The sequence below is a fragment of the Frankliniella occidentalis genome, unplaced genomic scaffold (assembly GCF_000697945.3).
Source record: "Frankliniella occidentalis isolate FOCC.00 unplaced genomic scaffold, Focc_3.1 Scaffold52, whole genome shotgun sequence".
Classification (NCBI taxonomy): Eukaryota; Metazoa; Arthropoda; class Insecta; order Thysanoptera; family Thripidae; genus Frankliniella; species Frankliniella occidentalis.
The window spans coordinates 365,512-387,783 of NW_026267182.1; the positions used below are offsets into that span (position 1 = coordinate 365,512).

At 51.2% G+C, this 22,272-nt stretch overlaps 3 protein-coding genes across 3 annotated transcripts in view; 2 read left to right on the forward strand and 1 right to left on the reverse strand.

Annotated features, from left to right (window-relative positions):
• The first annotated feature begins 3,265 nt into the window (after positions 1-3,265).
• LOC113205211 (chitooligosaccharidolytic beta-N-acetylglucosaminidase) lies at positions 3,266-11,179 on the forward strand. Its single transcript, XM_026420732.2, has 8 exons — positions 3,266-3,418; positions 5,808-5,915; positions 6,384-6,638; positions 6,746-6,950; positions 8,769-9,101; positions 9,733-10,020; positions 10,191-10,391; positions 10,473-11,179. The coding sequence occupies exons 2-8, from the start codon at positions 5,818-5,820 to the stop codon at positions 11,019-11,021; spliced, it is 1,929 nt and encodes a 642-aa protein (XP_026276517.2). The 5' UTR covers positions 3,266-3,418; positions 5,808-5,817; the 3' UTR covers positions 11,022-11,179.
• Positions 11,180-11,736: 557 nt separating this feature from the next.
• On the reverse strand, positions 11,737-14,126 carry LOC113205212 (retinal rod rhodopsin-sensitive cGMP 3',5'-cyclic phosphodiesterase subunit delta). The gene is made up of 5 exons (XM_026420733.2): positions 13,990-14,126; positions 13,709-13,771; positions 13,469-13,604; positions 13,268-13,389; positions 11,737-13,178 (listed from the first exon to the last, which is right to left on the reverse strand). The coding sequence occupies exons 1-5, from the start codon at positions 14,028-14,030 to the stop codon at positions 13,097-13,099; spliced, it is 444 nt and encodes a 147-aa protein (XP_026276518.1). The 5' UTR covers positions 14,031-14,126; the 3' UTR covers positions 11,737-13,096.
• A 904-nt stretch (positions 14,127-15,030) lies between these two features.
• Positions 15,031-22,272, forward strand: part of LOC113205231 (serine/arginine repetitive matrix protein 2) — a 75,591-nt gene continuing 68,349 nt past the window's right edge. Inside the window, exon 1 of the mRNA XM_026420754.2 lies at positions 15,031-15,125. The gene's annotated coding sequence lies outside the window, so the exon portion shown is untranslated. The remainder of the gene's footprint in view (positions 15,126-22,272) is intronic.

Here is a 22,272-nt window from a genome sequence, read left to right on the forward strand (position 1 = left end):
CTCTCTCTCTCTCTCTCTCTCTCTCTCTCTCTCTCTCTCTCTCTCTCCACCCCCCCTCCCCCCACACAACACAAACTCACACTCAGCCACCCACCCACTCGCTGCGCTATCCTGATCCGCGCCTCTGCCTTCCTCTCGCTACGCGGACGCCAAAAAGTGTATAGTCTGCATGCACTTAGCAGCCACTTGTGGAGCCCCCGAGAGGAGAGTGGGTCCTGTGCTCGAGGTGCGGGTCATACAGGCAGTACACTCGCACCACTCTGAAAATGCAAGAGTGGGACAACAGCAGTTCCTATTCATAAAAGAGTCGTGCTTCCTACTTTTGGCGAGTGTGGGAAAAGTCCTACGCTTTGCCTACTGTTGTTGTTCGTATCAACCGGGCAAGCGTGTCCTACTCTTGCATTTCCAGAGCACGCGCCTTTCGTATACAAGTGATTGCCCGCCTGACGATGTGCTCTCTCTCCGGTGTGTTGCAGAGATGGTGGAGCTGGAGGACGAGGCTCGTGTTTAGCACCGATCACGGCGGGCAGAGCAGGTCTTCCCTCTCACTGGGGCAGGGCCTCTCCCCCGCCGTGGTCGAGGCCGATAGCGACGATGAGGTCGGCTTCCGGCTGCGGATCTCGTGGCGGCCGCGCCAGGGCCAGCAGGCCCGCCGGCCCACGTCCTCCTGCAACTCGGGGTCCTCGCACTGCTCCGGGCACCCGGCGCCGACCTGCAGCACCAGCTCCAGTGACCTGTACTCCTAGGCACCAGCCGCGCCGTCGTCGACTCCAGCGCCGTGTAATAGGACCACGCTCTGCTCCCCGGTGACATGGACTCGGATATGGACGCGTGAAAAGCAAAAGTGCCACACGTATAAATAAATGAATCCTTGTTTATTTTTGTGCCGCTAGTGGTACCAGGTTTGGAAAGAGCTTGTTCCTCAAAAACTTTCTTAATAGCCTGAAAAGATTATAGTTGTGGTTAAAGGATAAGACATGGCAGGCCACCGGACACTATTTGGGGTGTGTGTTGAAAGCTGTGATTTTACTGTTATTTTTTTATTTTTAGGAGACGACTATACACTTGTATATACTTTAAGTGTCATTACTTATATGGACGAAATTTTAAATATTAGCTCTTCTCAGCCAAATAAAATGTTTATCTTTATTAAAACAGACTGCTATATTGCTGTAACCATAACCATAAGTTACATATGCTTATTTATTTTCTAGTAAGTTTGTATCCTTTGTATCCTTCTGCTCTTTCTCAACCAAATACTAAAAAACATGCTCACATAGGCCCACCGGTGATTTTCTCCTTCTATGTGACCTTGTTTTTTGTGATAAAAATCTTCGAATATCACATCAATTTCAGTAGTACAAGTATTGCAAACCGAATTTCAGAGCTGTGTTGTCGAGGGGTCACCGACTCACCTGACCCGTGTATGGTGTATTGTAGTATACTGTGTCGATTTACAGGGTATGGGGTTGTCGGTTATTATAAAGTATTATGAAGGTATTATGGGTATCGCAAAAAAAGTATTGTGCTAGTCGGTGACCCTTTGCGTGCTCCCTTCTGATCATCATTCAAGAGGCCCATTACTTTAGGGTCTGGTTTTGAAGCAGCGAAATCTGTACACTGCAAACTTAACAGTGTATACTTGCACTCTAAAAGTAGAAAGCCCCAGCAACCACCGAATAGGTACTCCAGCGACAACCATAAATATGGTTACAAAATTGACAATCATCTAGTTATAAAAGCCAATGGCTTGGTTGGATCTCGCGGTCATTTTAATGATGTCCCCTCAATCATCGCGTTGTTGCTGTCCATGGAAAGTAATCGCACGATAGTTTCTACAGCTTTCTGTTTTTTGGGTGATAGTACACAACTGACACAACTCCCTTGTGTGTACACACTGTTCGGTTTTCAGTGTACATTTTGTGTTAATCTGTCGTGTGTGTAAATTATTGCTGTGAATGAAGTCCCTCCTGATTGTGAAAAAAGTTTGTCGTTCTCATCCCCATCCTGCCGCATGTCACATCAAACTCGCAGTGCCAGCGTTCTTCTCATACAGTAACTGCTGGTGCCGTGTCAGCAGAACAAAAAAAAAGGTCATACGATAGCACATTTGATTGTTCTTTCCAAACAAAGTCGTGCTCGTGCCACTACCCTCGCGGGTGGTGTGTCATGTGCCATGATGTGCCCTGTAATCCTTATAGAAAGAAGTCTCAGAAAAAAAATTATCTTACAGTAAGCGGTACTTTCTTTGCGTAAAAAGATTTTCCCTCTTCGATGCAAGAGGGAAATAATCTTACTTCGAAAACTCTTCAATTAAGCGGATTTTCCTCTTTCGATAAATCAACAACTCTTACGAAAAGGAGTGAAAACTCTAGCGCCAAGAAGAATCTTTCAAAACTTTAAAAAGAAAGTCAGTAATCTTGTGTCCAAACTGCCTACCTCCTGCTCAACCTTCTTTTTCCTCTCCTGAAACATAATATTGTCATGAAATACATAGAAGCAAGGAATTTCATCGTACAAGAGTACTTTTTTCTGAAAGTTCGTCCAACATGTTCGTGTAAACATATGGCTTGATTTTTATATGGGGCATGAGAATGAAAATGTTGAGTGCTGCTCAATATAAAACGCGGATAGCGATAAGGGTGATTTTTATTTTTCATATGCCAAAAGTAAACTTGTGACAATGAATTATTACTTCTTCAGACATCAAATCATTTACTGTAAGCCTGATTTCGAGTGATAAAAAAACGTTTACACTGCACGCTATATGACTAGGGACAATATAGCAGCTATGCTCTGTCCAAACATAAGTAATAACGTAGTTACAAAATTGTGTAGCTTTAGTTAAAGACCGTGTGGAATTAGTTACAATATTGTATTTTAATTAGTTATGTTTACAGAAGTCCATAGTACACTATATTGTCCTTATTCAAGCGTCTGTCCTACCTAAACGTAATTGTACAAATTTTGATGCTAAGTTTATGTAATTTTACGAAAACTATATTTCAATTTGTGTGTTAAATGATGATTGATCAAACACACAACTTTTTTTGTATTGAACTAAAATAAAAATAAAATTGAAAAAATATTGTTTGGTTGTGGTTTTTCCTCCCGTGTGCAGGTAGGTTGGCTGCTGCGACACGGGTCGGACGCCACCCTACATTGTCCGCTGGACAACGTGTAATATGATCGGGTGATGTGAGCTGGGCGGAGGCGGAACGGTACGTGTGTCAGAGACAGAGATAGAGACTGAGAGAGAGCGCGGGAGACAGGCAAGCAGGGTGGGGGCTAGGCTGCGTGGCGCGCAGTGCCCTGCCGGCCGTGCCGGCCGCGCGCAGTTGTCACCCGGCGGCCGCAGACACCGGCGCACACATTCAAGACACCGTCGCTCCGACCGTCTCACCGACTCTGCATTGCTGTGAGTACAAACAGACTCTAACAATTGTGTCAATCTAACTGAAAGAGAGGAGTCCACTGACTTTGGTGCACTGGTGAACATATATGCATTGTTATTTCCTTCGTTTTCCGCTCTACATTGGCAGTATTTAAAACAAAAAACCTAACGATGTTTAGTACCTATGCACTGTAATCTCTAAACAAATACTTTTATACCATTCGTATTGTATTTTACAAGGGAGTTTTTAAACATCTTTCAAGAGCAACCACAGGACACAAGCCAAGCATAGTAACAAACCAAATGGTGTAAATTTCACTGGAAATTAAAACTGTACCAAGCGTCAACGTTGAGTTTTACTACATACGTACGTCGTCTAGGATAACATTTTCAAAAGGGGTTTCCGAAAAATCATTATTTTCCATTTTATGTTCCGAATTACACATCCAGTAGGCCTACATGTCATCAGATTTATTTAGACTTAAGTATAGGTAGGTTTATTTGTGATCGAAGTTATTTATGGTTCGCGATTTTTGTCCCATCCCATCTCAGGGGTTACCTACCCGAATGGAAATAAGTACATATATCGAAATGACACTTTTATGTGTACTTTCAAAAAAGTATACATAAAGTATACTTAAAGTCTAGCAGATTGGAACGCTACACATGGCTGGCACTTTAGATACACTTTTTCTATAATATAAGTGTACTTTAAGTATACTTTTTGAACACCTTGGCCAGTTTCATTTTAGGGCAGTTATTTCCATGCGGGTAACTCGGTCTCCAACATTACGAAGGGAATATTTCCTCTTCAGAGTTGGCGTAGCCTGATCATTTTTGTTATTTTTAAAGTCCCCGCCATCATCAACTCGGGAATCCACTGCTCCGCGACTGCTTGACAAAACACATTCGTGTGGGGTTTCATAAGGTCAACAAACTCGGTGCCGCACCCCGGGCGAGCGGGCACAGGCGCGAATCAAGTGGGACCAGAACCTGAACCTGCCTGAACGCTGCGAATCGTGGACTAAACCTGAACACAACACGGGACACGGCAAGTGGAGGGGGGAGGGGGGGGGGTCAGAGATGAGATGGGCGTAAGGCGACATAAGGTCGCGTGGGGACCGCCGCCCACCGCACGGGCCGGACGGGGCCGCTGACCTGAGATTTCTGACAGGCAGCAGAACAAGCGTCTCCCACCGCACGGGCGACCTGCTGCCTTACTGCTCAAAACGTCCAGAGGCAGCCCGTCACATTTGAATAGTTTTTGTGCGCTGTCAAAGTCAGTACAGTACATTTGCTATCTGTCTTGGGTGAGCAGGCGGCGACCACTGCTGCGGCTAGTCCACGTGCGCCGGCACGCCCCCCCCCCCTCTCCGCGTTCCCCAGGGTGCCGAGAAAGCTTTCTGCGACGACGTTACGTCGCCGTACGCCCACACCAACGGCCCCGCGTCCTCGCCGCCGGCACAACCCGGCCGCCTGGAAAATGAACACTGTCTGGTCCGTGAGAGAAAGGGGCTTTGGAGAAGAAGCTTATAAGAATGCCTCGAAGCGCCCACCTGCGTACCTGGAAAACCAACTTTTACCGGGTTCAGTTCGCATTTTGAGATGAGTGCCATGTCGCTGTGATTGGAATTCTTGACGTTTTCCAGAGAAATACTTAGAACTGGAAAATAAGGCCGCTGATTTGGTTTCTCAAGAACGGGGTGCAGGCAATCTGATACTTCTTCTCCAGGGTGCCATTCATCACGACTGGTCTTGGTGCTCGAACTGCAGGCCCCTTCCTCCATTTTTTCTCCTCGTCTCCGCGTCCTTCCGTCCTCGTTCCTTCCCTTCCGCCCCGCGCTCGCGCTACACTCGCGCGGCTGAGCGGCGCAAAGCGTTCTAGAGGGGCTTTGGCACGGCTGCCTAGGCGTCGCCTAGTCCCAGGAAATGACACTTTGCGTGGTCGTTAATACTGTAGCCTATGCTGGCGCGCGAGCCACGAGGGGGTTTCCACACAGACAGATACACCAGAGCACTTGCAGCACGCACACTAACGACTCGACGCGCGCCCGCCGCTGCAGCAGGCATCAGGCCCTGGCCGCGACCCGGCCGCCCAGTCAGCGCGTATTTTGCGATAATAAATGGTGACAGGCGATACTCGGAGCGGCCGTATGGGGATGTGCCGCTCATCTTGGGCGCGGAAAACCGTTATCGCCCGGTTAGAGAGGGGTGGTGCGGCCGTGTGGTGCTGGGGCAACGACACCGCTAAAACCGCGTTTCCTTTTCGATAGAGTCATAAAAACTTTGTAACTTAACATATTTTACATTTATTTAAAATCGCAATCGCAACATTTCCCATAAAAACATTCCCATAGAAAACCTACAAAAATACTTTTCACAGTTACCCATAATGATCCTCTCATTGCTCCAGTCGCCTGACCATGGCCGTAGCGGCGACGCTGCTGTTTGTGCTGGCCGTGACCCACGCCAGTGTGGCCAGCCTCAACATGAACGACCTGCGCCAGGATCAGGGTCTCATGTGAGTATCGCTGCGTGATCAACTCCTTTTTTTTCAGATTAGGAGAAATGCCGCTTTGCTACTCCTATCTCGCCACGTGGACCTCGTCATCCGTATCGTAAATAAAACCCAACACCCAACATAAGCCGCCTGACATGGATTATGCGCAACATAACGTTGCAATACAAATGGATACAATAAATACCGAGCAGGGGTATCAGTTCTTTACTCCTGTAGCATATGTACCCACGAATAATCGTACATGAGTACGGCCTGTTTTGTATTCAGTGTACACCCCCGTATGTATCGTGTACTCATGTGAACAGGAAAATATCAAGAAGTGATGAGCGAAGAAGCGCGACGACCAAAAATGAAAGTTTTCTCATTAATTTCCCCCTCCCCCTTGTTTTCGTTTCATCTAGTCTTGTTCGAGCCCCCGTTGTAGGTTAGGTTTTAACTTATTTTTTCACCCTTTTCTCCCACGTTTAGACCGCGAAATGTACAGTCGCCGTGGACGTGGCGCTGCTCGGGGGCCCCGGAGCACCAGTGCAAGCGCCACCGCCTGGAGCAGCGCGAGACCCCCATGGCGGCGTCCACCTGCAAGATGGCGTGCGGTGCGGGCGCCAACCTGTGGCCGCGCCCGCGGAGCGTCAACGTCGACCACGCCCTCCACTCCATGAACTTCAACGCGATCAACCTCGAGTTCACGGACGCGAACGGCAACGCACTCGACATGTCCAGGGCGTAAGTGTAGATCAATATCGCGACTCCAGCAGCAGCGGATCATCATGCACCATACCTCTTCGCCACCATCAACGTCGACGCGCGCTTATTTTTTATTTATTTTTCAGGGCGGACGGTCTGCTGGAGAAGATGGCGTCGCGGTTCCGCGCACAGCAGGAGGACAAGGCCACCACCGAGGACGGCAGCGTGCTCGTCAAGGACGGCGGGCACAGCGTCGAGGTCAAGGCCGTCATCAAGGACCCCTGCGTGTCGGCCATCAGTTTGGACATGGATGAGAGCTACGAGCTCATCGTCGATAAAGCAAACGACATGGTGAGTGGCAAACGTCATGCACGCGAAAAGACGACACAAAATCGCAAGGGGAAAAGACGAAAAGATTTTCATCCCCAATCACACACCCCCAATCCCAATTCGTGACTGAGTGGTCGTTGGGGTCCCACCCCTCCCCAGCGGTGGCGTGGCACGGAGCTGGGCTTAGAATTACAATCCGGACCACCTCTGTCGAGCCGCTGTTAAGCAAGGTAAACAGAGCCCGGCCACCCTGTTCAGCCACCGACGCCCCTCGCCCCGGCCCGGTTGATCAGAGTGGAGGGAGAGCGCCACTTGGTCTCTGTAGCCCGCAGAGCGCCGCCCCCATCCCTTTTCCAACCACGGCAACGGAAAGCGGCTTCCCCTGGGCTTCCCTCGCCGGCCCGGGCTGTTTAGTTTTTGATAAGCCGCCCCTGACGCCTTCGCGATCGCGGCTCTGAGCTGGAGCAGGTTCGAGAGGCGGGGGCGGGCGGGCGGCGCTGCCCGCGTCACAAGGACGGCCGAGTTTGTGTAGAGACCATCATCAACCCTCGGCCACGCCGCGCCGCGGCCACCACGGGCGCAGCGGCGGCGGGGCAACACCAGAAGTGGCCCCGCCCCGCTCTAACCACCACCCCCGTCCTCCGTCCTGCAGCCGGCGCGGCGCGGAGGCCAACCTGACGAACCTGACCCACCCGGCGAGGCAAAGTTTGGCAGAGGGTTGAGAGAGGAGAGAGGACTGTGCTGTGAGCCGAGCCAGAGGGACTCTGGGACTGTGCGGTGGTGGCAAACTCGAGCGGGGGGGCTGTGTGGGTATGGCATGCTCAGCTGTGATCCGCGAGGGGTGACCCCCCTCCCCCCCCCCTCTGTGAGCCTGTGCTGTTTGTCTTAGGGATGCGCCCGCGCGCCCCGGAAGCAGCGGCGGTACAAGGCGCGGGGTGGGGCCGCCATGCCGTTGTATCAGCTGAATCGATGTGTTGGCCGTTATTTATTCATTCGTTCCCGAAGGTAGAGGGGGGAGGGGGGGGGGCGCGGCTGCATGCAGCGGTGCGCACGCCAGAGCGCTCACGAAAGTTCATCTCCAAACTTTTCGTCCGGTACAGCGGCGGCTCACACAAAACAACCGTTCTACGCGTTCTCCGGGGGTATAAATAAATGTATGCCATATATAACACATATTCAAAGGTCTACGGTATCGGCAAGGGAAAAACAATCTCTCATCTCTCCTTGAAGTTTGGCTACTTATACTTGAGGGCCGTCAGGTACCCGAAAGGTCGTGAAAATTTCTCAAACCGGGATGGATGAGACTATCATTATTCTTACTTTCAATTTTCTTTTCTTCCTCCTCAACCACCTGTCGGCTGAACAACTCGCCGATTTTTCTGTGCCTGTGATGGCCCTAGTTGATCGAGCTGATCTGATCAAGTGCCTCTACAGCCTTTCCAATCCACAAAGATAATAATTTCTCATTCGGGCTCGACGGAATCAGGTAATTCATTGAATCTGTACCTTTTCACTTCCGTTTTCCTTTTCCCTGCCTTTCACATCCCTCTCACCTCCCTCAGAGGACTAGTGAAGGTGAAGGGTGAAGGGGAAATGTCTGAGGGCAGGCCCGCCCTCCACCTCCCCGCAGCTGACAAGGCAGGCGCGCTTCACCGTACCACATCGCGAAACCTATTACGCTAGACTCCAAAACCATAAGCTGGCGGGTGTTTTGGAGGGAACCCTTCAGAACTGCGCGCTATGCGCCAGCTGACATGAGCTGAACCATGAGAACGGCGCGGCGCGTCTCTGAGAAGGGAAAATGTCGATTACTTTCAAAACGCTTCCCATTTAATGCAGGTGAACGTGACCCTGGTGGCCGACAACGCGTACGGCGCGCGCCACGGCCTGGAGACGCTCAACCAGCTCATCGTCCGGGACGAGCTGCGGCGCGAGATGTTGATGCCCGTCAAGGCCCGCATTGTGGACTCGCCCGGCTACAAGTACCGTGGAATCCTCCTCGACACGGCTCGCAGCTTCGTCTCCATCAAGGCTATCAAGCGCACCATCGACGCCATGGCCGCCTCCAAGCTCAACACCTTCCACTGGCACATCACCGACTCACACAGCTTCCCCTTCGTCTCCAAGACTCATCTGATGTTCAGCCAGTACGGGGCCTTCTCTCCCGATGAGGTGAGTACTAAACTCTAAACTTCGCGGCATAACGCGTAGTTTCGTCCGCTAATGTACTCGTTTCTTCATACAGGGTATTTCACCCAGTTTAAACCGGTTGGTGAAATACCCTATTCCTTTTCCTAGGGTCAGAAAAGATAGTTCAGGAAAACAGAACAGTGTTACAACAAAAACACAACACTTCAGTAGCGCAGAAAACAAAGTTCGCACACACCAACCGACCGAGCGACCGACCGTTCCACACGCTCACGGAGTTACAGACCCGTGCGACACGACAGACGGAAACAAACTGCCAGAACCGACAAGAAAACAAGCGGTAGCAGCGGCTCACCGGGAGTCAACCGGAAAAGGCACGATTGCTAGATCTGTTTCGCACTGTGCGCCCATTGGCTGACCGGGGGACCGACGTCATCGTTGACCAATCAGCGTCCAGGAGGAAACAGATCGGACAGTTCTGCCTTACGTATTCAACTGGTCGACTGGTCGACTGGTCGCCATGTCAGGTCTGCGGCAGCACAACCGTGCACACGGACCGAGACAGACTATTGCGCGAGCAAAGCGGGCATAAACAATGTTGTTGTTTGAGTGAACGCCCCCAGCTGAGGCCGCCCCTCCCCTCCCCCTGCCGCAGGTGTACACCCCGCAGGCCATCGAGGAGCTGGTGGAGTACGCGCGCGTGCGCGGCGTGCGCGTGCTGCCCGAGTTCGACGCGCCGGCCCACGTCGGCGAGGGCTGGCAGTGGGTGGGCCACAACGCGACCGTCTGCTTCCGCGCCGAGCCCTGGCAGAAGTTCTGCGTGGAGCCGCCGTGCGGCCAGCTGGACCCCACCGTCGACAAGGTCTACGACGTGCTGGGCGGCATCTACCGCGACATGCTGGACGCCTTCAAGCCCGACATGTTCCACATGGGCGGCGACGAGGTGCGTATGTGCGCGCGGAGTAGCGACGGCTCGGGGTATGGCCGGACGTGGCGAGGCCACGGGGCGATACCCCGCGCGCTGCGGCGCAGGCGGCGTCCGGCCGGCCCGTTGCGCACAGCTGCTGGTCGTGTTGCCTACCTCTCCATCTGACAGGCGCTCCTCCGTCTCAGGTCAACTTCAACTGCTGGAACACGACGGAGTCCATCATCAGCTGGATGAGGCAGAACAACGCGTCGGCCCGCACCGGCGACGACTTCCGCAAGCTGTGGGACGTCTTCCAGACCCGCGCGCTCCAGAAGCTCGTGGAGGCCAACGAGGGCAAAGAGCTCCCAGTCGTCCTGTGGACGAGCGGCCTCACCGCGCCCGGCAAGGTCTGTTGATTGTTGATTCACGCACGCGCTGCCCTGCTGCTTCCCGTGGACTCCGTATTTGATACCTCTCTCCCCCTCCAGGTTGACAGATACCTCGACCCCAAAAAGTACATTATCCAGATCTGGACCAAGGGCGACGACCTCCTGATCAAGGAGCTCGCGGAAAAGGGCTACCGCCTCATCTTCTCCAACTACGAGGCCCTGTACTTCGACTGCGGCTTCGGCGCGTGGGTGGGCGAGGGCAACAACTGGTGCTCGCCGTACATCGGCTGGCAGAAGGTGTACGACAACGACCCCCGAGGCCTGCTGCGCCGCATGGGTGTCACGGACCCGCGCCTGCTGCAGAACGTCCTCGGCGCCGAGGCCACGCTCTGGACGGAGCAGGCCGACTCGTACTCGGTGGACGGGCGCCTGTGGCCGCGCGCGGCCGCCATGGCGGAGCGCCTGTGGACGGCGCGGGACGACATGACGTGGAGGGACGCCGAAGTGCGCATGCTGGAGCAGCGCAACCGACTCGTCAAGCTGGGCGTGCAGGCCGACCGCCTGGAGCCACAGTGGTGCGACCAGAACCCGGGCCTCTGCTACCTCAGCTCGCGGCCCCAGGATCAGCCGGACACGACCGAACACTGAGCCCCAACGAGAGGGAATTAGGTCGATATTTCAATTTCTGAAACTGACAAGACTGCAGAAGTACGCAACGGGTGGGGAATGTGCTGAAACAAATTTTCTAGGCCACAAATGTTTGCGAATACTTTATTGTAACAATAAAGGCACTAAACAAACTTCAATGTCTGACTAGACTGTATCTAAGTAAAGTCTTTGTTGGATGTAGAGCTTACTACACTTACAAAGATAATCACCAACATTTCTCTAAGCTCTAAATTCACATTCATCACAAAGTGCTTTTTTTTGACAAGGTGCTAAAACACTAGAATTAAAATACATGTGGAATAATACCTGCAATGACGGAAAGATGAATGTTCACTCAGGTACAGAATAATTTATCAATAAATAACAGGCCATTTAATTCTTAGAAACAAATCTTAAAGAATTTTTATATCAGCAAAATGTAGATCAGTTCATGAAGTTGAGAAGATATTTTTGCTGACTCTTATTACAATGTTAAGGGTATTGAAAAATTGCAGAGACGACAATACCTTACAAGTCTGTGAAAGCAGTTTAAAAAGAGCTTGGTAAACACGGAACACTCACTTTGAGGTAGTTGACTGGTAAGTCAAAATTTAGGCAGAAAGTCACTCACTTTCAGGTCAGAACCAGTCAAATGACTCAAAGTGAGTGTTTCGTGTTTATTGGGCAGCTCAGAATTAGGCAGACAGATACAAAAAATCAGGTGATAACTGTAAATGGATAAGTGATACACGAGTATACTGAACATATAAAGAGCACCAAATTAATAATAATAAGGCCCACAGTTAGGCTTGAAACATTTCTAATCACATGAGCTTAAAATTTAATACTGATTTCAAAGTAACATCAGAACTAACTCTACAATTCCACTATGTTGCACCTTTTTAGATTCAAAATTAATCAAGTGAAACATAACACTTCCTTGAGAGACGGCCATGTCAGTTTGCATAGAATTAAGGTAACACAAATTAAGCTGCAATAAGCAAAAAGCTCAAAATATTTGTGGAATAAAAAGACATTCTGTTGCATCCTGTGTACAAACATGTAAGGCACTTACATTAGGTTATTCAAAATTTAAAAGATAAACTGAATGGCAACTTTTGCGTACCTTTATCAGTTACATGAAAACGAGAGTGCTAAGAGATTGTCATATCATGCTGTCTTGTTACATTAGGTAATAAGAATACATGCATAAAATACATGTAAAACAAAAGAAACAACCTTTCTTCTCACACTAAACTTACACAGTTTTAATCTTCAAGATCATCAGTCTTCTAAAATTTAGATTTCTAGGTTCTGGTCATTTGTCTTCAAACATGATTTGAGATCAATTTCAATTTCAATACAAAAGGAGAACCAAAATTATTGAATCAAAACAGATGCCAAGATAATGAGAATTAAGAGGTCCTTAGTACAAGTAAAACGGCATGACAAAAATGTCCCTTCCATATTTGTGAATGGTATGCACATTCACAAAAAAAACAACAGACATAGCTAAGCTACAATTGCTACAAAATGGTTGTCATTATAAATTTTAACGTTAAACTGTTTGTCCTGCAACAAAAACTTTGTTTTGGACCCGTTGCATTAAATCACAAGAAAATTATTGAATTTCCGAAAGGCTATAGAATCATTTCGACTCAAGTACAGTGTTACAATTCAGTGATAAAAGATTTGAAACACGGTGTAGGGAGATCTCTCTACACCATGATTTGAAACATAGAGTACGGCTCAATGATAAAGACAACTTCATGGAGTAATAAAAGTAATTAATAGTAAAAATGGAAGGTAAACAATGAGTGGAAAGTACCAAGTGAAAAACTACTGAATGCTACTGTTACATTAAGGTTTCACTGCAAGTCAAAAAAAAATTGCACAACCTCTAAATAAATTTTGCTTTTAGATAGTAAAAAAAACCCTTCTAGGGTTCACAAAATTTGGTTGCTGATAACCACAAAAAACTTAACTTTAGGAACTATTTTGCAAAGCAGCATGTTTTGAGATCTTACTTCATGCCATAAATATATTTCCCCATCATCCAAAGTGAAAAAAAATAACTACACATAATACAAGCGAACTTTTGAAGTGGACACCAAATCTTCACCATTGTAAAACTTTGTCTCAATCACAATATTTCCACTGAAAAGAAATTGAAGAAGTGACATTATAATTTTTTTAATATTTTTAAATGGATGCTAAATTTTAAAAAAGTAAGTAGTAACACAAACCTAAGCACTGCAGCAGGCATCATTTGGCTTTCAGGAGCAGCTTCAATTACTGATTGCCATGTGTTAGTAGAGTGTGGGATCACAAATCCAAAATCAAAGAACCATTCTTCAAGACAGCGACCCTGAAAACAAAATCAAAAACATAGTGAGACAAATTGAAAACAATTGAAAAAATAGGGAAGTCTAATGATATTACTATACCTTAAAGAGAACTTTTTGCTCAAGACGGAATTTATCCATAGGCTGAACAGAGGAGAAATTTATCTCACGAGACACAGCACGGCATTGTAAAATTTTCTTAGGTACACGTGCTTCATGTTCACAATCAGGTAATGATCTGAAATAGGAAATTTGGTAGTGATATTTACTTTAATTTAATAAACTTGTACGAGGATCTGAAAAAGAGAAGAGTTTAATAGACAAATGATGAATAGAACTCACAAGTCTTCATTGCCCTGCCACAGTATTCTGCCAGTGTCTGCATCACGTAAGTTTAACCAATTACTGAGAAAAAAACTAAGGAAATATAACACCAATACAGTGGATAAAAGTGAAAAGATAAAATAACACAGAAGTATTAAGAGAAGGATCGTCTGCTAGAGGAAAACAGAGAGAACCTCAACCTCAAACTTCGACCATGCTGTTTTTTTCCAAGTAACTCTGATAAAATTGCAGACATTTCAATTATTAACAACAGTAATAAAAGCAATGAAAAAGGATACACCTTAAAGCCTTGCAATATCGCGTCTCCCTTTGGAGCCATGATTCATTTAAACAATCACAAAACTGAAACCGAAGATTCACATCACAACAACTACTAGTTTCGATTCTTGTCACAAGAGGCGCTCACATCGTTCAAGGCTTGTCAACAGGAGTTCGCGCGAAAATTTGACTTGCGGCTAGAATATTCCAGCAAAACCGCCGCCGACGAATATGAATGGCCCCGCGGCGTAAGCTTCCAATCGCACGATAAAAATATCACATGTTGTAAATTTTGTGAACAGGGTGATATCGCCTTTACATCCAATCAAATGCAATTACCCCACTTTCGCGAATAAAAAATCCGTAATTCCTTGTTCACTGCACTTTCAGTTTTCCGGAATGAATGCATGAATGAATGAATGCATAGAATGAGTGTTGTCGCTGTCGTGAGAGGCACGGGATTGGAATCGCATCCACTTGCCACAGCAGCATCCCACGGGAACTGTGATCCTCGGGATCCTCGCTGGCTGCGATCCTACCCCCCCCCCTTCCCCCACGACCTCCACCCGCCCCTTTGGCCCCCCGAACCATTCCGTCTCATCCACCTGCAGCCTGCAGCCCGTCCCGGTCCCGTCGTCATCGTACTCATCGTACTGTGTCCCCCCCCTGCAGGGAGTGCAGGTAGGTGCCGCAGGCCGCAGGTCCTGGCGTCTCGCAGGCCTGCAGCCCAGGCCCTTGCTCGGCGGCCAGGTGAGAAATGGAGGTAGGGGGGAGGGGGGGGGGGCGGCCGTTGGAAGTGCGGTGCGGACTGGCAGCGCTGCCGGCGCGGCGGCGGCGGGCCGGCGGCCGGCTCGGCCGTTCGTTGGTCGTTGAGTTGGAGTTGACTTCAGTGAGGCTCTGGCCGCCGGCGACGAAGCAGTGTCTGTGTTGTTGCGCTCCGCGGGCGCCGAGTGTGTTGATTTAGGCCCCTCTTAGGGTGACAGCAGTAGTGCAGTGTGCGCCGGTGCCGTGTCAGTGGTGGTTCGTCCCGTGTCTTGTGCTGTGCAGTGAGAGTGTGTCAGTGTGGACGGCGAGTGTGTGTGGATAACTTACAACTTACGCCCGGAGCTCTGCACAAGGGCAATTTGCAACCCCTTCGCAACATTCCTGTCTGATGGTGAGTTCGTCATCTGCTCGTTATCGGTTTGTTTGGATGAAGTGGTAGGAGGGTGGCAAAACAATGGCTCCTAAAGGATGCCCCAATAATATAATCAAAGTGTCATTGTTGTGTTTGTAGATTATCATTAGTAATATTCTCCTATTTTTTTTTTGCAATATTGATTTTTTATTGCGTCGTTTTACGATCGTGGTTTACATACCTGGCCTTCCTGATCTTGTGCTAGGACCTGACCGATTTTACGGGAGTCAGGTGAGCGAGCAGGTGGAGGCACAGCCGAGGGAGGGGGCAGGTTTTTCGTGCGTCAGCGCCTCACCTGAGGTTGGGGAAGGTCAACTCAGCAGCTCTTGGGGTTCCCGGAGGAGGTCCCCGGGGGGGACTTGGTGCCGAAGCACTGCGTCCTTTTGTGCAGCTTGGAGACCCTCCCGGGCGCTCTCCTTCAGGTAGAGGAGGATCAGCTGCTTTCCTTGGAGACACGTTATGATGTGGCGAGGGGGGCGGGGTCGTTCTAATCATGACCCTCCGGGCCCGGACAGGAACTCCCCGTCGGGCAATCAGCGAGGTCCCTGCTGTGGTCTATGCATATGCCCCCACCCACACCCCTCAGAGTATTGCTTCACTCTTGTGATAAACGCCCCTTTCCTGTAGAAAACCAACGAGTGTCGTTACTGGGATTACTTCCCTTAATAAACTCATCTCAAAGACGACTGCCGACTGCGGGCGCCGCCGCCGGGATGGTGTTCTGTTCACGGGCACGGTGTATGGTTGTTTGGCGGTTGCGAGGGTGGGTGTGCTGTAGGTGTGTGTTGGCATGGGGGGGAGGGGGGTGTAAAGTAGGGAACGGAGAAGGCGGGTGGCCGCTGCTGCACGCCGACGGCCGAGGCGCGGAGGGGTTGCGCTCGCTCGGCCATATCGCGCGCGCGCGCGCCGTCGTCTTCAGCTGTTCCCCTTCTTGCCCCTCCCCTCCCTGTCCCTCATCAAAAAACCAAACCGTCCTTCTGGGATACGTCTTGCCCCGTACACGTCACGACGCTCACACGCAACGAACTTCAAGAGAGCGCGCGCGCGGGTGTTGAAACCAACGAACAATTTCAAAGTAAAAACATGGTTGTAAACCATTTACCCCGCTTGAAATGGATCGTAGACATTTGCTAAGTGTGCGACCGGTAAAGTACGTGCGCGTTGTGCTGGGTTTTTCTTGTGCGCGTTGTTCAACCCTTCACATTTGTAGTGCACACGCCCCCCAAACCGTGGTTTGGTCGCCTGATCCGCTCGTCTGGCGGGCGGCGGCAGGCGCGCCGATATCACTGGCAGTCGCTTTTTGTCAGACCGACGCCGACGCCGCCGCCGCCGAAAACTATCCGTCTTTCCTGCCCAGTCACCCACCGGCCGCGCGGCGCCCTGTCAAGACGGACGCGGCCCGTCATACCTGCACGGCCGCCGCCGCCACCTTACGGCCACGGCGCGCAGTTTAAAGGAAAACGACGCAAAAAAAAAAAAAAGAGGAGGAAAACGGACGGAAAAAGACGAATGGAAAACAGAGGCCGGGCGGCTTGGCGAGGTAAAAACGTCATTACAAGCGCATCAATCAGGAAGGAGGCGAGTCCGGTGGCGCCGCCCCGCGCGGCCCCGCCGCCGGCAAATCGAAGCAAACGGCGTTGAATTGCGATGAAAAACTGACACCGACGACGTCGGTGCGTCCCGGCGGCCCTGCCGCTTGCTGTCAGAAGAAAACATTATGCGCTGAAAATATTTAGACACACTTTTTTTCGTTTTCGGGAGCACACCGCGTTTGCTCAAGTAGAGCAACGGTGAGTGAGTGAGGCTTTGGCTTTGTTGGTTTGCTCTGTGATTACACTCTGAGCAGAACTTTCACGGCGATGGACTGGACCGGGCGGCTGGATGATGGACCCCTTATGTGTAGGGACGTGACTGGGGGGGCCCCGGCGCCCGCGACCGCACCAACGACGGCCTGGCCCGAATACTCCCAAGCAGCACCCAACCGATTTAGGCAAGGGAAAAAAAATTGCCGACTTGATATGGGGCTCAGCGATTTCTGTAGAGCCCAACAACACATCCAAAAACTAAACAAGTTTTCTACCGAGCCAGTTTTGAACACAGTGCGTTTAACGTTTGATTTTTTTTGCTGATCGTCACTCATTTTCATTCGTGAACTATAGGTCCAGTTCAAAGTCGGAGCGAGTGTGTTATTTGAGTTTTGCTCTCTGCGCTGGTGGTGCACGGGGAGGTCCTGCTCCTGGCTGGAATGCTCGCCGCGCGCCGGTGACCCCCCCCCCCCTCCTTCCCGCAGGGTCCGCAGGGCAGAGGCCCCCGGGACGTGGCGCGCCGGCCGGTGTGCGCTCTGTGCCCGGCCGCGGCGTCCTGGGGCGTAGCCGTGGCGGAGCCGGGGCAGGGCAGCAAGGAGCAATGACCTTGAGATCAGTTGGCTTCGCATGGCTCCACATGGCTTGCTAGCAGCGCGGCGCTGCCCCCATGGGCTTCCTCTGTGTTGTGTGCTTGTGGTGCATGCGAACAGCGACCAGCACATAGGGCCTATCTCATTCGCCGTGAACCTAGTCTCCATGTTGGGCTGGGCACATATCTTCGTGGACATGTCTTTCGCCAATCCACATCGTGGACGCTGTTGCGTTTTGCTCCTGGAAATTTTTCCATGGGACTTGTGCTTAGGTTGCCATTTAAAACCAGAAAATGATAAAAATTATTACGACACCATGTATCTATTGGTTTTGTACTATTCTTGAGCCTTTCGTAACTTTACGATGCCAATCTTAAATTTGCATCATCGTTTGTTAATCGTAAATTACTATGTACGAATGTAAATGTACACTGTACACCAGTGTCCGACTAATCTCTCTTCGCTAAACGTGTCAAGTGTGCTGAAACCGATCCGGCAGTCTCGCAAAGCTGGAAGCGGGGAGGCGCCAAGCCGCGCCCATCCTGCTGCCCGCAGTGTGTGTGTGTTTATCTACGTATCCTTCCTGCCGGGAGCCCTATCTCTGCGGGAGCTGCCGACCACTTGCGTGCCTCTGTCGGGCGCGCGCTACGGAGGAACCGCAACGCAACTCGGCGCGTCCGGCGCGAACAAAATGCTCTGGTGCACCACTGCCGCCGGAGCAAAGGGAGCGAGCAAGGAGGAGAGAGAGAGAGAGAGAGATACGCGATGAGCGAGCAAGGAACACGGTGGCCCGGCCGAAACCAAAAGGCATACAACGAAAAAATATCTCGGCCGCGAGACGCAGTAATTTGCTTTGGGGTGCGGTTTGAGAGTTTTTGATGAGGCGACCACCGCCATCAGCGGCTGTGCTGCTTTGTGTATATGTGAGAGTCTGTGATTTTTCTTCTTCTTTTTTTTTTCTCGCTGTTTCCTTTTGGTGAAAGGGTCGCGCGCGGGGCTCAGGCAGGAGGAAGTCATAATGCGAAGGCAGATTGCGATCGGCATCGGCAGCCGGGAGAGAAGAAGACGAGGCGACGCGGAGCCCGCGAGAGAGGCGACTGGCCGGGCTTGCACTCTGCAGCCGCACCCTTATAACCCTCTCTTGCCGTTGTGACAAGGTGGATGAGATGTCGCCATGTCGGTGCTGAGTCAAGTCAGTCCCCATCTCCCCCCTCCCTCCTCTCCCTCCATAGCCCCAGCCCTCCTCATGTCTCCTGTCTCTTTCCTCTGTCCAATGCTGCTTGCCCCTTTCTTGGCCGTAAATCTGATTTGGGCTAGCGCCAGCAGCAGCTCCTTTTGGCTGCGCCTTGGCTGAGTCCTGGCTGAGTCCTGGCTGAGTCCTGGCTGAGTCCTGGCTGCGCCGGCGGCCGTCGCCCTCCGTCATCATGGCCTCATGCAGGTGCAGCGCCGCCGCGGCACTGCTGCTGGCAGCGAGCCCATCGCGGGATGGATGGATGGGTGCGATGGATAGGCAGGCGGACAATCCTGGAGAACGGCCATTTGCCTCAAAGCTTTGCGACCGAATGGGACCACCTGTTTTAAGTGCGTCTGGCCAACGCTTGGACTTGTACAACTCTCCCCTCGCCCCACTCCTTATCCACCACGCTTCTCCTTGCCATGCCAGCAGCAGAAGACTCCCAATAAGCAATATCGAATCCGATCAGAAAACGTTTAAGTTTTCCATGTACTTTTCCAAAAGTAGCGTTCAAATTTGTTGCTCCAATTGGCACCTCCGTTTTTTTCCGCTCAGTATATTTGGCCTCCTTTGTGCGACTGGCAGCTTTGGGGCGGCCCCAAAGCGAACGGGTTGGTTATTCGCGCGATTTGTTTCCACACGCTCGTTGACAAGCAGCAGCAGCAGTCTGAGCTGAGGTGGTGGAGGAGGAAACACGTCCTGCCGGGCCGGTCTCGTCGCCCGTTGCTCGTCCCCCTCAAGAAGACTACTTTCCCCTCCCCGCCGTTCGTCTTTTACCAGCAGTTCAAGGTCAAGATCAGGCGCTGTCGTGGGACGTAATTGTCTGTACCCCTCCACCCCCCTCCCCCTGCCTTTACCACAACCACCCCGCGCTGCTGCTACTGATACGATTCTAATTGCAGCGCCAGCTTTGCTGTGCTCCGGCGGCACTCCTCTCTCTGGTGGTTCAGAGGCACATTATCACCTGCCTGTTGCTATCGCGGAGAGCTTCTGCTGCAGCTGGTCGCGTTTATTTCCGGTTCTACTCCCTGCGTAAGTGGACGCTATCGGGGGCCGCCCCGCCCCGCCACACCCCGCCACACCCCGCCACACCCCGCCACACCCCGCGGGCTGTCGAGCTCGCAGCCAGCCGCCCCGCCAAGCGGCTCATTTGCAAAAGGCCGTCATTGGCGGCCATCGCGCGCTTTTTGCAATCACGTCCCATCGATGGACTCGCCGTGCTGTACTCGTGTCGACGACCCCTTCTTTCTGCGCCTGCCGGCCTTGTCTGCCTGCCTGCCTGCCTCCCGCCGCCGGCTGGCCGGATGCGCGCGGGGGCCCAGCGGCCCAACCTGGAGGAGAGGCGCACCACCCCCTCCCCTTCCTGATTGCCATGCGACTCGTTTAGTCACTTCCTCTCGCAGGACGCTGCTCATTTGGTGGCGCTCCCCCCTCCACCTCGTCACCTGCAGCAGCACGGCAGGTGCATCGCGGGGTGTGTCGCTGCGCTTCGTCACTCTCTCGCGCCCCGAGCCACGCCGCGGCGCTGACCTTTCTCCCCTCAGTGAAACTGAAGGGCTTAAACTGTTTGATAAAAGCGCGGCGGCGGCGGCACTTTCCCGCGTGACGGGCGCGCGCTCCGCTCGGGCGTACAGCTGTGACGGGGCGGGGCTGCGTGCGGGGCGGTGGTGGTAGGTAGTGGTGGAGGCAGCAGCCCCCGTGCCGACCGGTGAGTCGTCTCGCCGAGGCATTCCAAGCCACGGAGAAAGAGGTCGTGTGGGTGCCTGCGGCCCGTCCGGCCCGTCCGGCCCGGCCCCGTCGCTACGTATGCGGTGGTCCGCACAAGGTCGTCTTACCTCGATCGATGACCATTACCGTCCGGGGAAATGGAAATATGACCAACAAAAATCCTCCCTCATCTTCTTTCCGAGGTTGAAAAAAGCTTAATTTTTTTTATCGTGTTTTATATTCTTACAGACTGCATTTTAAATTTAATAAATCTTCCGTTCGATTTGAAGTATTTCAATATAATTATAATCCTGCATGATTTTGGTGAATTTTAATTATCCTCAATAAAACTCCAGCGAGTTCCGAAAACTTTTCGAAAAAATATATTAAAATGGCGTATTTTAGAATTTGGCTTTTACATCTTAGAGGCCCATTTTTTCTGGCACGTTTCTCTCCCTCCTTGCCCGCCCACGCACTTTTACCCAACAGGTGCATTAACGAGTTGCGCCCATCTCTTCACTTGCTGGGCGCTCGCTGTCGCTCGGCCGCCTCTCTACTTCCGTGGAGAATGTCAACACTCGTCCGTCTCGTCGTCGTCTGCTGGGCGGCCGGGCCGGGCCTGGCCCCGTGTGGAAAGTAGTATGGGAAGCCAAACTGGGTCGCTGGCGCCCCGCGCGCCCCGCCCCCCAAGTTGGTTCATTCGTTCTGGCTGCTGCTGCTGCGCGTGTCATCACTTGCGGCGGACGCGAGCAAGCTACACGACGACACGACTTGCCCGGCATGAGGACTGCGTGATGATGACGAGGTGTAGATGTTTGCAGAGCTGGAAGCTATGCTGATGCGGAAAAGCTCTTCCTTGTGGTGGGGTGGAGAAGTCGGTGATGTGGAGCCGGGGGAAGCTGTGATTATGAGGAGAAGCTGGTGGTGAGGTTGGTGATGAGGTGGGGAAGTTGGTGGTGGGTAACTGCAGGAAACTCTGATGATAATGATGAGAAGGAGGTGCTGGAGTTGGTGTAGCAGGATTTGGCGACATGGAACAGAAAGCTACAGGCAGGTGGTAACAAGTTGTTTTTTTTTTTTTTTTTGCGTGTGTTGATAGTGTCATCGGTAAGCCATACTGTAATGACAACTCTGCGCAATCGATAGGTATGTATTAAGGCCTGTCGTCAACGACATCGCAAGCTGTCGGTAAAAACTAAATCATTGACGTAATGCAGCGGTCGATGTGTCAACGAGGTTGTCACGTATAATATAACGCGGATATACATGATGCTTTTATGACTTATCAAACCATATTGTCACATTGGAGAGCTGGTGTGCGTTGTCGCATTCCACGGCGAGTTGGCTGCGGCAAAAACTATCATTGATGTAATGATGTTGAGAGTAGTGTTGTAAGTGCCCGAAAAATTTCCGGAAAAATATGAATTTTTCCGAAATTTTTCCGAAATTTTCAAAGCCGTCGGAAAAATTGGAAAAGAAAATGAAATCGACGTTCTAGTGGAGATTTCTTTTTTCTTTCGTTTGTGAGAAGCCGCAGATGCAGAATACTGCATGCCATGCTGTATGTTGTTTAAAACTCGCGGTTAGTAAGTGAATGGTCCGAAGGATGCCGGATGTAAGAAGGCAGTGACAGAGAGAGAGAGGGGAATACCTACATCTACGTGCGGGGCGGGACCGACACGTCCTCAGTAAATCCGTCCACAGAATTTGCGCGTTGTGAAAACACATCCACAAATTAACATCCAATGATTTGGACGTAAATTAACACACGTGTTTGTTACGTCCACAGT

Coding starts and splice junctions, on each gene's coding strand:
- LOC113205211 (XM_026420732.2), top strand. CDS start 5,818: ATGGCCGTAGCGGCGACGCTGCTGTTTGTGCTGGCCGTGACCCACGCC. Junction 6,639..6,745: donor GCACTCGACATGTCCAGGGC/GTAAGTGTAGAT, acceptor TTTATTTTTCAG/GGCGGACGGTCTGCTGGAGA. Junction 10,021..10,190: donor TCCACATGGGCGGCGACGAG/GTGCGTATGTGC, acceptor CCTCCGTCTCAG/GTCAACTTCAACTGCTGGAA.
- LOC113205212 (XM_026420733.2), bottom strand. CDS start 14,030: ATGGCTCCAAAGGGAGACGCGATATTGCAAGGCTTTAAGGT. Junction 13,605..13,708: donor TGGCAGGGCAATGAAGACTT/GTGAGTTCTATT, acceptor TTCCTATTTCAG/ATCATTACCTGATTGTGAAC. Junction 13,390..13,468: donor AGCAAAAAGTTCTCTTTAAG/GTATAGTAATAT, acceptor TTTTGTTTTCAG/GGTCGCTGTCTTGAAGAATG.